The following is a 15,615-nucleotide window of genomic DNA, read 5'->3' as shown; positions in this document are numbered from 1 at the left end:
GATTCTCGAGAATGTGTCGCTCTGGTTTTCAAATATTACCTTTGTATGGCTGGGCGGAGGGTTGGGGCCGAACGCATTTTTTATTGATCCTTTACTCCCCCCTCCTATTTCCTTCTTGTCTTTATGCTTTTTGTTTTCGTCTTCATTCCTTTTTCCTTTGTCTTTCCTACATTTCGGGTTCGGTTTAGGGCGACAGGCACGCTGCTGGGGGGGTTGGCCGTAGCCTTCTGCAGGGGTGCTGGGTGGGATGGGACTTGTTCGTTGTCTTCTTTCTTAGTTCTATGGCCCTTTTGTGTCTCTTTATAGGGGTGCCGCGTCTGTCCCTGTCTCCCATGGGCTATGTGGGTGGGGTTTGCATACCCGCTGCTTCCTCTATGGGGCTCTGCTGCATTTTGAACGCGACTCTCACGCCCTCCTTATTACTGATGTTCCCAATCCTTAAATGTTTCTGCTGTGGGGTACTGGTATCAGCGCGGTGGTCTTCCCCTTCAGTTCTGTTTTTCCTCTTTTTCTTTCCTTTCCTTCAGGTCAATATGGCGGGTTAGTTTTTCCTTTACGGTGTCAATATTCCGGTTCCTGTTTTGTCTCTAATATGCTAATGGGTGGTGGTCGGAATGAGACGAGTGAAACTGATTATGGCTTTGATTTACTGATATTTGCTCTTACACTGATGTGCGTTGCTACACTATTCTCCCACATTGTCACCCTTTGGCTTTATTGTTGTCAATGAATCGCTCTGGGAACCCGGTAACGCCTTGTGTTGTAGTCGAACCTGCGGTATTCCTTTTTGTATTATTATAAAATAACCTTCATTGTTTCTTTTTGCTGGCCGTCTGTGTTTTCCCCCTTTTTTTGATGCCGTAATGATTGCGATTTACTGTGTTTTATGCCCTACACTGTCATCCTGGATTTATTGCTTGCCCTCTCGTATTAGTGGCCGGCCTGACTGGTTGTAGGCCCGTATTTGTATATCCTTTTTGTCCAAATAAAGATTTAAAAAAAAAAAAAAAAAAAAAGAATCTTAATGCTCTAAACTGCTCCTTTGTCCTATCGGATTCAGTAAAATCTCTAGGCATTACCCTGGATAAGAACCTGTCAATGAAAGACCACATCAAGAACTCTGCAAAAGGTGCTCCTTACTCTCTGAAACACCTCAAGAAAATTAAACCTTTTCATTCCCCAGGCTGATTTTATGACAATAGTACAATCCCTAGTCCTTTCTAAACTAGACTACGGGAACGCCATCCTAACAGGTGCACCAACAGCTCACCTTGCCCCACTAAGGTCAGTCCTTAATATGGCGGCTCGATTCATAACTGGTGGAAAAAGATTTGATCACATCACACCTACCCTCAAATCTCTCAACTGGCTCCCCATGGAGGGCAGATGTATTTACAAACTGGCCTGCATCACTCACAAGGCCCTTCACACCCAATCCCCCAATTACCTGAACAACAAACTGGTTAAAGCAGAAAAATCAAGAACTCTGAGAAGCACCAACTCACTTCTTCACATCCCCCCAAAACTGAAAAGAAAAGCAACCCAGTGCCGATCCTTCTCTGGTAATGTTCCCAGGATATGGAACACACTCACTACTGACCTCAGATGCAACCCCTCCTTCCCTAGCTTCAAGAAGGACCTGAAACTACTGCTCCTCAACCAATACTTCCCTGACCAAGTCAACCATCCCAGGCATAAATAGACTAATGATCTCCCCTCTCACTCTGACTTTTTTTAGGATCCGGGTCATTCTGACTGTTGCAACCACCTGCGTTATTCACTGTGTATATTTAAGTGTGATGTCTTTGCTTATATATTGTAGGATTCCTCATGGTCTACGATGTAGTGCAACTTCTTTTTTTCTTGTTTATGTAAAGCGCTCTGATACCCCCTGGTCTAGCTAGCGCTATATAAATCTTTATATATAAAATAAAAAAAATAAAAAAGCGCTCTGATACCCGATTCGGGTCAAGTTTGCGCTATATAAAATGCAACAAAAAAAAAGATGCAAGTTCCCTGTTTGCCTACATTTGTGCTCATAGGGCTGTGTAACTCCATCAAATATCCTCTGAAATCCCTAAGGGGCAGAACAAATGGTTTTAGCAATAGGAGCAGCACACCAGACGATCCTCTCTCTGGGGCTCCGACAAGATCCCAGACTATACGGATTGGCTTAATTGGATATGGAACCTCTTAGGCATGGAGCGACTGACGTTAACGGTGGTACACAAATTGGATGCCTATCAGGAACTGTGGGTCCTTTTATACAATTATTGTCACTAGAATTTAACAAGTTGTGTTGAAAGTTGGCCTACGGGTTGTAGGTGACATGGCTGTAGGTTTTTCCATATGAGATCGAACCAATGAAACAGAAGTGATTCATACTAATATGCACACACTTATATGTAGGCAGATGGAGGCTCACTACACCCAATTTTCTTCTTATAGTACCACTCACCAGTGCTATAGGAGGAACATTTGCTTTATGACAGTTGCCACAGATATGAGACATAGTCAAGAGGATGGTTTTTTGAGAAGCAGATTCAATTCCTTTTTGAATTACACACATGTAGAGACAGACATATCAGACGTGGCCTACTATTTTATGGTTTAAATCTTTTATTGGTTTTTCAAGACAAATGACATAGAAAAGAGCATGACTCTCAGCTCCCAAACTTATGTTAGTACAGATAACAAGTGTCCTAGGTAGCTGTGATATTGTAGGATATGCTTGGAGCGGGTTTGGTGAAGCCGGTGCAAACGGCGCTACAAGAAGCAAACAACTGAAAAAGCCTAACAATCCCACCCCCACCCCACCCCTCGTCCACCAAACGGGATACAAAATAAGGGAAAAAGGGAAAGAAGTGAAAGGAGAAAGGGGGGAGGGAAGGAACAGAGTGTCTCCTGATTCATCGTGGTCTGCGAGACCCTCGCTTGGAGCTCGCCTGTGGAATTGGTGTATCCGCTTGGCGTAAGAGTCGTAGATATCTAGGACACGTCAATTCCCTGAACTCTGTCATGAGCAGCGCTAGAAAGGGACGCCATAGGTCGGGGAACTCTGAACACCTACCCGCCAGAGTGAGTGACATCTTTTCCATCCCCAACACTGTCCAAAGTCTCTGCAGCCATCCGGAGTGTGGGGAGGTTGAGGGGAGCGCCAGTGTGCAAGTAAGTTCTGGGTAGCCGCTCCCAGGGCAATAGCAATCAGCCGCCCTTTCCGCGACTTAGCTGGATACATAAGTGCGTTGGGTAAGCCTAGAAGGATATAGGCCGGGAAGCGTGGAAGTTGTGTATCTAGGTGCGAATCTACTTCATCTAAAATATGGGACCGGTACGACTGAATTCTGCTGCAACCCCATAGAAGATGTTCAAGTGTGCCCACCTCCCCACACTCCCTCCAACACAGGGCGCTGTGGCGGGGGTCAAACTGGTGAAGTCGCTCTGGGGTGTAGTACCAGTAGGTCACTATTTTAGTCAGTGTCTCGGTGAGGCCTGCGTGATATGCCGAGTGCCTGGCTCTATAATAAATACCATTCCATTCCCTATGAGTAAGGGTGCGGCCTAAGTCTCTCTCCCAGCGCACTCGCCCCGCATTATATGTGTGCACCGTGGTGAGAAGTAGGTGTTTGTAAAGATCTGAAATGAGTTTCTTGTCTCCAGAGCGAGTAATAAGCCACTTCTCGTATGCAGTTAGTAACCGCTGAGCCCCGGGACTAACTTGTGGCTGAAGAGCCCAATGTTTTAGTTGGAGGTAGTGATGTCAATGTTGTCTCCGTGCACACTTTCCTTTCAAGCAATATTTCAACGTGGGTTCTTTTTAGCGCAATCCTTGACGCACTGCGTCTATCAGTGCCTTCTTATAATTGTGAGAATGTGTGATACTCAGACCACTAAGGACGCGCTCATTTAACATGAAACAAGAGAGTTTCTTCACTCACTCTTCATTTACAGATTTCAATTTCATCCAAGAATTCATGAGCCTTTGGTTTTATGAAATCAAGAGTTCTTTTATTAGCTCATATTTTATCCTTCTGTTCGAAGTGTTTCTATTGATTCATTATAATCATGAATATTTTATTGCGTTACATTATGCCCAATGCATTTCGGGTTGAACAGTATAACCCTTCATCAGGGGCCTGTGAATGAAAACATACAGGACCTTAGCATTCAAAAACACCAAATTCATACACATTACAAAAGAAACAATATAGCCCTGCAGGGCGAAAATAAATATTTAGAGAGTGTTGCCATATGAACGGCAACGTATTCAGAAAGTATACACACGCTATAACTGATTGACGAGGGCTATGTGGCCAGCCGAATATACGTGTGGGTGTGGTGATGTTTCAAAAAGCTAGAATGGCGTGATACTAAACGGGACGTGCAAAGTGAGGAAAGTTGATGCTAACGTGCATTGAAAAGGAGCGCCTCAAGAGATTACTCAAATACCAAGGAAAGGGTCGCGTACTAAAGTAAAATACAGTGCATACGGCCAAATTAAATATCTGAAAAGAGACCGATAGGATTTACTTCCTGCAACGCGCTGCACTCGTATCTGATCGGGTACGGAATCAGATGGATAGACTGGAAGCCAATCACAAGGCTTCTTATTGTTAGCCGAGTCACGTGGTGTCTCAAGGTACCTAACAGTGGCGATGAAATACTATATCGAAGCGGTATTATTGCTTGATGATTGAAAAACAGAAGTAGCTGTCACAATAATGGTTTGCCATAATAAGCGAATTCATTAAAAAAACCTGGAACAGTTTGTATGAGTCGAACGCGGGCAGGGTGGCCATAGAAACTACCTGCCTACAGGCAGAATTCTTTTGGATCAAAAAACGTAATTCCCTTCAGCCAACAGGGATGAACGACAGAATTGAATTTGCATGTTTTTTATGAGGTATTTTTTTTACTTCTGCACAGCTAAAGGCCAGAGGCCCTCCTTACCCCCCCCCCCCCCCACGAAATGTATACCACATTGACATCTATGGACTAAGCCAGCAACTTGATCAGAAACTGTATTTGACGCTAGACTTGTTTCAAAGATTTGCTTTACATTCTCTTTTACATATGTTGTTTGCTCCATACAATATTTGTAATATAGGACTTATGAACTATGTGTTTCACTATCGGATACTGCAAGAGTGAATTACAGCTTACCATAGGATAACTTTATTGAGCTCACACAGAGAATCACGTGACCAATAGCTCTCTGTTACCATAGTCACCGAGCTCGAGTCTGCAAAGATCGAACCGCACCGTGGTTGTACACAATTCCGCCTGATATGTCGAGACCATCATATTCCCTTTCACTATAAACAAAGCGAGTTTTGAAAATTCCCCCAGTAAAACTGTTTTTTGTCGATAAATTTCACATTCCGACACGAGCGATCACGTGATCGGAACTTTCATCCAATGAATTAGCTGCTTTTTAGTTTCTATGGCCACCCGGCCCGCGTTCGACTCATACAAACTATTCCAGTTTTTTTTTAATGAATTCGCTTATTATGGCAAACCATTATTGTGACAGCTACTTCTGTTTTTCAATCATCAAGCAATAATACCGCTTCGATATAGTATTTCATCGCCACTGTTAGGTACCTTGAGACACCACGTGACTCGGCTAACAATAAGAAGCCTTGTGATTGGCTTTCAGTCTATCCATCTGATTCCGTACCCGATCAGATACGAGTGCAGCGCGTTGCAGGAAGTAAGTCCTATCGGTCTCTTTTCAGATATTTAATTTGGCCGTATGCACTGTATTTTACTTTAGTACGCGACCCTTTCCTTGGTATTTGAATAATCTCTTGAGGCGCTCCTTTTCAATGCACGTTAGCATCAACTTTCCTCACGTTGCACGTCCCGTGTAGTATTACGGCATTCTAGCTTTTTGAAACATCACCAAACCCACACGTATATTCGGCTGGCCACATAGCCCTCGTCAATCAGTTATAGCGTGTGTATACTTTCTGAATACGTTGCCGTTCATATGGCAACACTCGCTAAATATTTATTTTCGCCCTGCAGGGCTATATTGTTTCTTGTGTATTGTTGTAATGTGTATGAATTTGGTGTTTTTGAATGCTAAGGTCCTGTATGTTTTCATTCACAGGCCCCTGATGAAGGGTTATACTGTTCAACCCGAAATGCATTGGGCATAATGTAACGCAATAAAATATTCATGATTATAATGAATCAATAGAAACACTTCGAACAGAAGGATAAAATATGAGCTAATAAAAGAACTCTTGATTTCATAAAACCAAAGGCTCATGAATTCTTGGATGAAATTGAAATCTGTAAATGAAGAGTGAGTGAAGAAACTCTCCGTCCTTAGTGGTCTTAGTTGTAGGTAGGACAGCCTCTCTACTTCCGGGATACCGTAATCCGTCCGGATACGTGGAAATGGGATAATTCCTTCTAAGTCAAATAAGTGACCCAATGCTCTACAAGGGGTAGAACGCCAATGTGTGAAGGCCTTGGCAACAGTACCCGGGTGGAATTCGGGGTTATTAAAGAGTGGCGTGAGTGGGGAGGGGAACTACGTCAATTCGTGGGTGATGGCAGTGCGACCCCATGCTTCCATGGTGGTGCCCATAATGAAAGAGGCACAGGGATTAGGTGGTCGGTACGCTCTGTTAAGGAAGGGGATACCCTGTAAGGGCGTGCCGGCGACTGCTTGATCCTGAAATAGCCAATGCTTCTCGGATTCAAGACGGTTCCACTCCACTATGTAGCGGAGTTGGGAGGCATAAAAGTAGAGCTGCAGGTCAGGGACCCCTACACCTCCTTGTTCCGGGGGCAGGATAGTTATGGCATGCTTAAACCGGGGCTTGCGGCCCTGCCAGATGAAACGCGCCAAGTCTGATTGGGTTTGTTGTATCCAGCCTGCAGGGGGACGCAAGGGAAGTGTCTGGAAAAGATAAAGGATCTATGGGAGTATAGTAATCTTAGTGGCTGCTATTCTGCCCAACCAGGAGAGGATATGGTGTTTCCAGCGATCAAGCTCTTGTCGGATGTAGGTGAGAAGCTTTCCATAGTTGGCGGCAGCCGTGGCGGGGATGGTGGCCCCCAGCTGTACTCCCAGATATGGAATGGTGGAAGTGGACCATTGTATTGGGTACTCGTCGCAGGTGTGAGCCAGGGTGTCTGGAGCGAGTGAGATGTCAAGGGTAATGGATTTCTCCATATTTATCTTGAACCCGGAGGCCCGCGCAAAGCTGAGTAGTTCAACAAAAAGAGCCCACAGTGTCTGGGTCGGGTTAGAAAGGGAGAGCAGAATATCGTCTGCATATAGACTGATGGTGTGAGTGTCGCCGCCAAATTTAATCCCAGCAATTTATTTATTTATTATCTGCCTTGTGCCTCTGCTTATGGGAAAACGGGACGATGTCTGGCCTTTCACACGGACTGTCGCCTTGGGTAGGCGGTAGCAGTTAAGTATTCGTGTGCGTAATTTGTCCCCAAAGCCAAATTTCGACAGGACCTGTTCCAGTTAGGGCCAGTGCACCCTGTCAAAGGCCTTCTCTGCGGCGAGGGCCAGAAGCATATACTACCCTTGAGTGCGAGAAGCCTTCTCAATAAGGTTTAGTACCCTTTTAGTGTTATCGCTGGTCTGCCTCTGCGATATGAACCCTGCCTAATCCGGTTCGATGAGCTGGGGGCATATAGGGCGTGAGACGAGTCGCCAAGATACTAGTGTAAAGCTTTATATCAATGTTTAGGAGGGAGATGGGCCTATAGGCGCTACAGAGTGTCTTATCTTTCCCAGGCTTGGGGATGACCACTACGGAGGCCTCTAGCATTACGCCGGAGATGGCTCCAGTCTGTGCAAAGGTATTAAAAATGTCCCGAAGCAAGGGGGCAATTTGGCCACAGAAGGTTTTATAAAAGGCTGCCGAGTAGCTGTCGGGCCATGGGGATTCACAGAGTTTGAGGCGGGAGATGGCCGCGATCACTTCCTTCGTCCCTATGCCCATATTTAGATGCTCCGCCTGTGCTTGGGATAGTGGGGAAATCTGCGCGGCCACCAGATAGTCTAGACTGTGGGGAGCGTCGAGGGAATGGCTCAAGTATAAATCCGCATAGAAGTCTCGTAAAACTTCCTCTATGTCAGCGTCCTCTGATTTAAGCTCTCCTCCGGGATCCCGAATGGCTTGTACGCCTTGGCGTAGACGCGCTTCCCACAATTTGTGGGCCAGTAGGCAGCCACATTTATTGCCCCCAGTGTAGTAGGAGTGGCAGAGACGAAGAGTTGAGTATTTGGCCTTGTCCTGGTCTAGCGCCGCCAGTTGTTTCCTTTCTATACAAAGCTGGCGCCAGACCCGAGCGGCTCCTATGTGTTGGTGCATTTGTTCTAATTCAGCTACCCGCTGCGTTAGTTTGGCTCTCTTTTTGCTGCGTTCCACATTGTTGGCCACAGAAATAGCGATAAATTCCCCTCGTAGGACAGCTTTGAGGGCAGACCACTGCGTCGCCAAGGATGTGGCAGGATTAGCGTTAAGGGTCAAAGAATTAGTGATGGCTGTCTTGATTTGAGTGACCGTAGACGCATGATGTAGCAGTGTATCGCGCAGGCGCCAGTGTCGCTGTGGCTGCTGGATAGGTGGAAAGTGAAAGGTGACCACGACCGGTGAGGGGTCAGAGAGGGATGCAGTGAGGATTTCAGTGTCTGAAGCGAACGCTCGCAAGGGGGTATAGCTGAGGAGATAGTCCAACCTAGCATATGTTTTATGTGCCCCTGAGTAGTACGTATAGGCCCGACTATGAGGGTGGAAGTGGCGCCACATGTCCGAGAGCCCAAGATCGCGAAACCGATCCAGGTAGGTTTGGGAAAGAGCTCCAACTTGCGTCGTGCGCTGACATGAGCGGTCAGTGATGTTATCGAAGACCATGTTTATGTCCCCTCCTAACAACAAGTGTCGTTTAGAATTAGTGGTCGCCTCTGTTAGTGCCTTATCGCAAAATCTCCCTGACCCTCGTTGGGGCCGTAAATGGAACCCACTATGAGAGGAATCCCGGCTACTTTGAACCGGTATGTGAGTAAGCGGCCTTTAATCTCTGCCTCCTTCTGGAGGACCTTACCCTGGAAAGAGCGAGAGACAAGTATAGCAACCCCAGCTGATTTATTAGAGCTAGAAGAGAATAGTTGTGTAGGAAATGCCAGTGAACCTTAATCTATGGTGATCTTTGGGGATAAGATGGGTCTCTTGTAAAAGGCAGATATCAGCTTCCAAATGTTCCAGATAATGGAGGACTGCCCTGCGTTTAATCGGGTTGTTGAGACCACAGACATTTAGGGTGACAATTTTAAGTGCTTCCGGGGGCATGTGACATGTGGAGGGGAAGCCGGCTGGGACAAGGTCCGAGAGGACAGCTCATGGATTCCTGGTTACAAAGGGAGGAACTAGGTGTATTAGCGCTGCTGACTGATACCTGAAAGGGGATGGAAGCGAGGGGAACAAGACCCCACAAAACCCCCGCTAAAGATAAAACCCACCCCACTACCCCAAAAACAACTTGAGCAAGAACTGTTCGACAAAAGAGTCAGTCGTCACAGGACGACTGGAGTATCATCCAGTTGGGGTCCATAGTGTGATCCACGGGAAGGGAAGCTCTCCCCCTGCCCCCACCCAGAACCAGCAAGGATGTATTGGATGGATCAAAAAACATAAAGGGTCTGAGCCCCTCATTGGTCCTCAGAGCCCTCTCCCGCGAGAGCCTCAGTAGCCGCCGACAGTGCTTCATGTTGGCTGCAGGCAATCTCCGAGGAGGACGGCTTTCGAGGGCGCCGTCTCCTGACCTTGTGTTGCCAACCAGATGGAGAGAACTCTGGCTTGGCACTGGATTCGCCATTCTCCGCTTCCTCACTTGGTGGTGCCAACCCCAGCAGTCGACATGCTTCCATTAAAGAGCGCAGTTGTGGAGTTTACTGTTATATCTAAAAATGAGGTGAAATGGGTGCCCCCAGGAGTATGAGATCCCTTGTTGTCGCAAGTGGTCGGTCACTGGGTGGAACAGCCGCCGTCGCTGCAGAGTGATCAGTGCTAGGTCTTGGTATAGGACCAGGGAGTAACCTTGGAAGGAGATAGGGTGAAGAGTCCGTGCTCTTGAAAGGCTAGCTTCTTTGGTCTTGAAGTCTTGAACGCACACCAGGATGTCGGCCGGTGGTGCGTTGGGACCGCGGGGCGGACCCACTCTATGTGCTCTATCCAAGATGACTTCGGCCTCGTGGGAATCACCAAGTATTTGCCGGAAAAGGCCGGCTGTGAAGGCAAAGAGGTCCCGAGTGTCGTCAGTCAGTCTCACTCCCCGAATGCGGATGTTATGCCTCCGGGAGCGGTTTTCCAAGTCTTCCAAGTGCACTTGCATGTCCATATTCTGGTCTTGAAACTGAAGGACTTCTAGCTGCAGCGTCGTCAGGTCCGTGACTGTGGAATGGTTCTTCTCTTCGAGTGCAGCCACTCGCTCCCGGACTCTGTCGACGTCCCGGCGTATATCTTTAAGTTCCGTGGCGAATTCCGCCTTGACCGATTGGATATCTTCCCTAAGGGTGAGGAAGAGCGACTCCAGGAAGGCTTTGTGATGGGTTCATCCCCTACCACTGCGGGGCGCTTTGCCGTCTCGGCCTCCGGTGCTACGGTAGCCATGTCAACAGCGGGCTGTGGACGGCCAAAGATGTCCTTCTGGGGTTTCGGTTTGTTGGTCCTGGCTTTGGACATGCTCACGTAGCCCCCAAAGCACTCACCAGGGCAGCTGCAGAGAGTCGGTAGACCCCCCGGGAGGCACAGGTCTGTCAGCTGGCGGCTGTAGCCTTCCTGGGAGAAGTAGAGCGGACAGGGATAAAGGTGCCGGGTTTCCGTTTATGCGGCAGCACTGGTCATCGTGGCTCAGCGATAAAACTCCCACCAGTTATTGAGTGTGCGCTCCTGTCATGGGTGATTACTGGAGATGCTCCGGGCCCGCACATGAAGGCAGAGGCAAAGTATTCCCCTTAGAGTGAGATGCAAGCTGTAGAACCTTGTTGGTGGGCTGCAGAGGCCACTCTTCGAGTATGTATGGCCTCCCCGATGCACCCACCGGAGTCCCCCCGGTCAAGCGATGTGTCCAACAACCCTGTATAGTCGGGACGGAGGTGAGAAGCCAGGTGAAGGGGGGTTCCGCTTTCAAAGGGTCACCCACAGTCCCCCTTGTCCCGCAGCGCCAATTATCAGTGAGATTGGGGTCCAGAGATCTTCCGAGCACGGCCGCAGACAAAGCCTAGGCGCGGCGCGTGCTTCCCTATTGACCTAGCGGTACAAAAGGTGGTGGTGATGGACGGAGCATCAGAATCAATCAAACACTCACACCCAGTCAAAAGATCTGGGTTTAATCCATCACCGTTCTTTAGCCCACTCTGCCACCCCAGTTCAGACATGGCTATATGCAAATCAGTCTGACCCTGTGCCTCATGGGAACAGTCCAGCCCGAGATGCCAAGCCATGTCTTCCCTGGACCGGAAACAAGCTTCCGAGGACCGGTTTCTGGCATTCCAGCCGTCTTCAGCCCGGCTTGCTTGAATCCAGTGGCAAAGTGAGCAAGGGACTCACGTCTGAGCATACCCTGCCACACTTATGGCGGCCAAAAGCGGTACAAAAGGGGGTGGTGATGGACGGAGCATCAGAATCAATCAAACACTCACACCCAGTCAAAAGATCTGGGTTTAATCCATCACCGTTCTTTAGCCCACTCTGCACCCCAGTTCAGACATGGCTATATGCAAATCAGTCTGACCCTGTGCCTCATGGGAGCAGTCCAGCCCGAACTGCCAAACCATACCGCTTTTGGCCGCCATAAGTGTCAGAAACCGGTCCTCGGAAGCTTGTTTCCGGTCCAGGAAAGGCATGGTTTGGCAGTTCGGGCTGGACTGTTCCCATGTGGCACAGGGTCAGACTGATTTGCATATAGCCATGTCTGAACTGGGGTGGCAGAGTGGGCTAAAGAATGGTGATGGATCAAACCCAGATCTTTTGACTGGGTGTGAGTGTTTGATTGGTTCAGATGCTCCAACCATCACCACCCCCTTTTGTATCCCTACTGACCTAGGGCACGGACCCGATATCTGTCCCGACTGTGCACCAAATCATGCGTCGCGATCTGCCTCAGGGCCCTCCCCTGCACACATCGGTGGGCCCCAAGGTGCGGTCCCGAGCGGGCTAGCAGGAGAGCGGCCAAGTCCCAGTCTGTTGGGCCTCTAGGCCTCAGAGAGTACTTCTCGCTTGTGGCAGGGCCCTGGATCAGCTACCTCTCGGTCTGTGAGCAGGATTCGGCCCCCAGACAGCACCCCCAGTCAGCGAGGAGGGACCGTGGCAAGTGCAGGCCCGCCCCCCAGGCGTCGTGGCCTCACCTGCTGCACCGCCGCTTGAAGCACCGCCTCGCCGTACGCACCACCTACCATGGGCTGGGGATCTGCACGGCCCAGTCGGGTGTTGGGAGACCAAGCCGCCCGCAGCACTCGAACCCGCACCCACGGCGGGCTCAGCAAGGCCTCCGCAATCAGGCATCCGGCGAGCTCTCCGCCGTGTACTCTTCCCTGCGGCCCCGGAGGGCGACGTCAACTTCGCCCGGGCCCGGATCCCGGCGACCGTCGCTGGGATCAGCCGATCACCGTCCGCCAAATCTGCCCAGTAGTCGCCGAGAGGGAAGATGCTAGCCTCGACGCTCCGCAGTCCGGAGCGCCGCGTTGTCGGGGCCTCTCCGAACTAGAGAGACCGGGGCCGCCTCCCGGCCGTCTTACGTTGCTGCCTGTAGCCGCCTTCTAGGTCGGGGCACTGGGCATCAAGCGGTACCGGAGGGGACTCTGCCACAATGCCAGCAAACTTTTTGCTAAATAATGCCCCTGAAGGGCTGTGCTGTGCTGGTTCAATGCGGCGGTGGGCAGGAGCCTCTGGAAACACAGCCTATCCCGCTGCCATCTTGGCCACGCCCCCTGGCCTACTATTTTAAGTATACAATGAGTTTAAGAACACTTTCAAATCTAAATGTACCTCTTGGCAACCTCTCAAGTGGCCCCAGAGCGTATCTTTATTGGGCAGCTGAATTTGGAGATCAGCGGTCAGGTTCAAAGTGCACAAGACCAGCAAGGAAACAAAGTAAAACAAATAAGTTTAGTGATTTTCCTCGAGGTGGAGCAATTTACTGGCACGCTGTGCTAGAAAGGAACATAAGAAAACAAAAAAGGGATATGCAGAATGCTTGAATTCATCGCACTTACTCGGGTTGCAATAAAATCTAGTTTCTTTGCCTACTAAGAATAAAAATAAGGCTACTGCTCCACTTCAGACCGCTGCTCTGCACAACATAACACAGTGAATGACCAAAGTTTGAGGTACACAGCACTGCATCCTCCCCTGTAGCATCTTATATTAAAATCAATTGCGTACTGGGGTGGATAACATCCTTTGCTCATGTCTACTGGATCAGTGCACATCAGGCTGCCCTCCAGATTATCAACTAACCTAAATTTGGCTCTCTGGTGACTCCTGGCTTTAAAGGCCTCAGGTCATAAACTTAGTGTGGGCAACTCAAAGATGCAGCACTTGGTTTGGCTGCCCCTCTTCCCAGCAGTTACCCACTTTCATGCCCCTGATACTGGTAAGACCGTAGCTATAAGGTAGAGACCATATTTTCAATTAAAGCTATATAGAAGCAGCAGCGAGGAGCAATTCACAAACTTTTTTAAGCAAGTATAGGGTGAGTACATTTATAATAAACAAAGGGGTTGGTAGAGGTGGGAGGCTGGATCATGGAGAGGTTGAAATACCTCAGATACACAAGGAAAGTTTTTTTTTTAAATTAACAAGTAGTTAGCAGCCAATACACCACAACATGATATTGATATAGGAAACTCAAAGACATGCAAGCTAAAAAAAATCTGAGATCAGAGGCAGGTTGGGTAACAAAATCAATATTGCATGGGATAGATGCAATCGATAATCATTAACTGTGCTCTACTGAACAAGTGCAGTAATGATCCGTAATTAAATAAGGGTGACTTTCCTCATATACACCTCTCATCTCTTCACGTGGGCATCTTATCCATTTCAATACTATAAACTCAGTTTCTTAACCGGAAGAGTGCTCTTATCATCTATCTCACTAATCCTTCTGGTAAGAGCAAGACCTACCTATTTTTTCACTCCACAGCCGCCCTCCACATCTTGAGTAGGAAATGTAGGGTTTTTTCTGCTCGCCTTCTAAAGACTGCTGTCCTTTGGGAGAGAATCATGGTAACTGTCCAAGTTTATCAAACCTTATACATAGTTTTGTTTTTTGAAGAACATGTTATTTGTGTATACTTCATTCTCCTGAGAAATTATTAATTACTATTCTGGCTTAATTATCCCGTAGATTTCACTCAAAAAAATCATTGTGCATTATCTGTTTATTTGGTACCTTGATTGACAGAAACTCTGTTATGAGAGGCTGGAAGTGCATTTCTTCACTGTCCCACACTTGCTTGCCATTTGTTTCAATGCGACCTTTCAGTTTCCACCGCTGACGACCATATTTCATGAAGATCTAAAAAGAGCAGGGAGAGAAGAAAGACTAACCATGGTAGCAGTTAAAGACTCAGTGTTCTGAGTAGTGGTCACATCATTCAGGTGTACGAGATTAATGGGCTCTGCATTCACCATGTAGAGCCTATTCCTTCTCTAGAACTTGATCCAGTGAACTCTTTCTTTCCACTGTTGAAACTAACCTCATATTGGTCTCCAGCACATAACCTGGCAAAACCAGCTAAACCTGCAAGAAAAAGAAAAGGAAACAATTAGAGCAGTATCTCTCCTTCGCACACTCTGTAGCATCATTTCCCTACATATTTTACACCATTAGATCCACTTACATTTTATGCCATTGTAGTTGCCAAATAGTCCACCACTGTTTTACCCATGCTTTGCATCAGTTCATCTCCGGGCAATTGCACAAACAAAAACAAAAAAAAGGCGGGGGAGCTGCAGTCAGGGATATTAGTGATGATACATGCTTTCCAAAAATAAATTCAACAAGCATCAGGTGCCAGCCTTTTGGCTTTATCAATACTTTTTTTGTCTTGTCATAGGTTCTGCAAAACCTTATTGAAGTGGAGGCTGCAAGGCCCTCAATCTTTCCAAAAGCATTGGCTATGAGTACAAATATGTCTGTGGTCTCAAAAAGCACACATCAACATAGCAGTGCCTGGCTTTAAAAGGAAACACTTTGTGTATGGATGTACTGTTCTTAGTGAAAGGGCGGGATGGTGTCCCTCACAGTGAAGTTACCCAATGGCTAAAATGGGCTGACCCACTGCCTCATGCTGCAGTGGGCGGAAGAAAATGTGAATGCCACAATAGCACACAAATGGATGAAGAGGCCTGGCTGAAAGAACCTATACGTTTATTAATAGTCTGAAGAAGAGTGTGGTACCCATCTGTATGAAGATCCATGCTGGTTGTGCATTGCCAAGTATCGTGGATGCAGATAAGAGTTGCAGCCTTATAATACACTTGTGTGTGTTGCTGCGACATGCGCATGAGTAATGCCCTGTCGCGTGAGGTTGTATGGGGGAATACACAGTCAAACACAAAATTGAAG

At 47.8% G+C, this 15,615-nt stretch overlaps 1 protein-coding gene across 3 annotated transcripts in view; it reads right to left on the bottom strand.

The window, feature by feature from the left end:
• Window positions 1-15,615, bottom strand: part of RIPOR1 (RHO family interacting cell polarization regulator 1) — a 1,634,668-nt gene that overhangs the window by 722,818 nt on the left and 896,235 nt on the right. For all 3 annotated transcript variants that reach the window (XM_078671049.1, XM_078671050.1, XM_078671048.1), the window contains exons 9-10: window positions 14,744-14,787; window positions 14,437-14,562 (exon numbers count right to left, since the gene is read on the bottom strand). In XM_078671049.1, the coding sequence (XP_078527175.1) occupies window positions 14,437-14,562; window positions 14,744-14,787 (170 nt within the window). The remainder of the gene's footprint in view (window positions 1-14,436; window positions 14,563-14,743; window positions 14,788-15,615) is intronic.

Source organism: Lissotriton helveticus, chromosome 12 (genome assembly GCF_964261635.1).
Source record: "Lissotriton helveticus chromosome 12, aLisHel1.1, whole genome shotgun sequence".
Lineage (NCBI taxonomy): Eukaryota > Metazoa > Chordata > Amphibia > Caudata > Salamandridae > Lissotriton > Lissotriton helveticus.
Note: the sequence above shows the minus strand (reverse complement) of the source record. Positions and strands in the feature narration are given on the sequence as shown.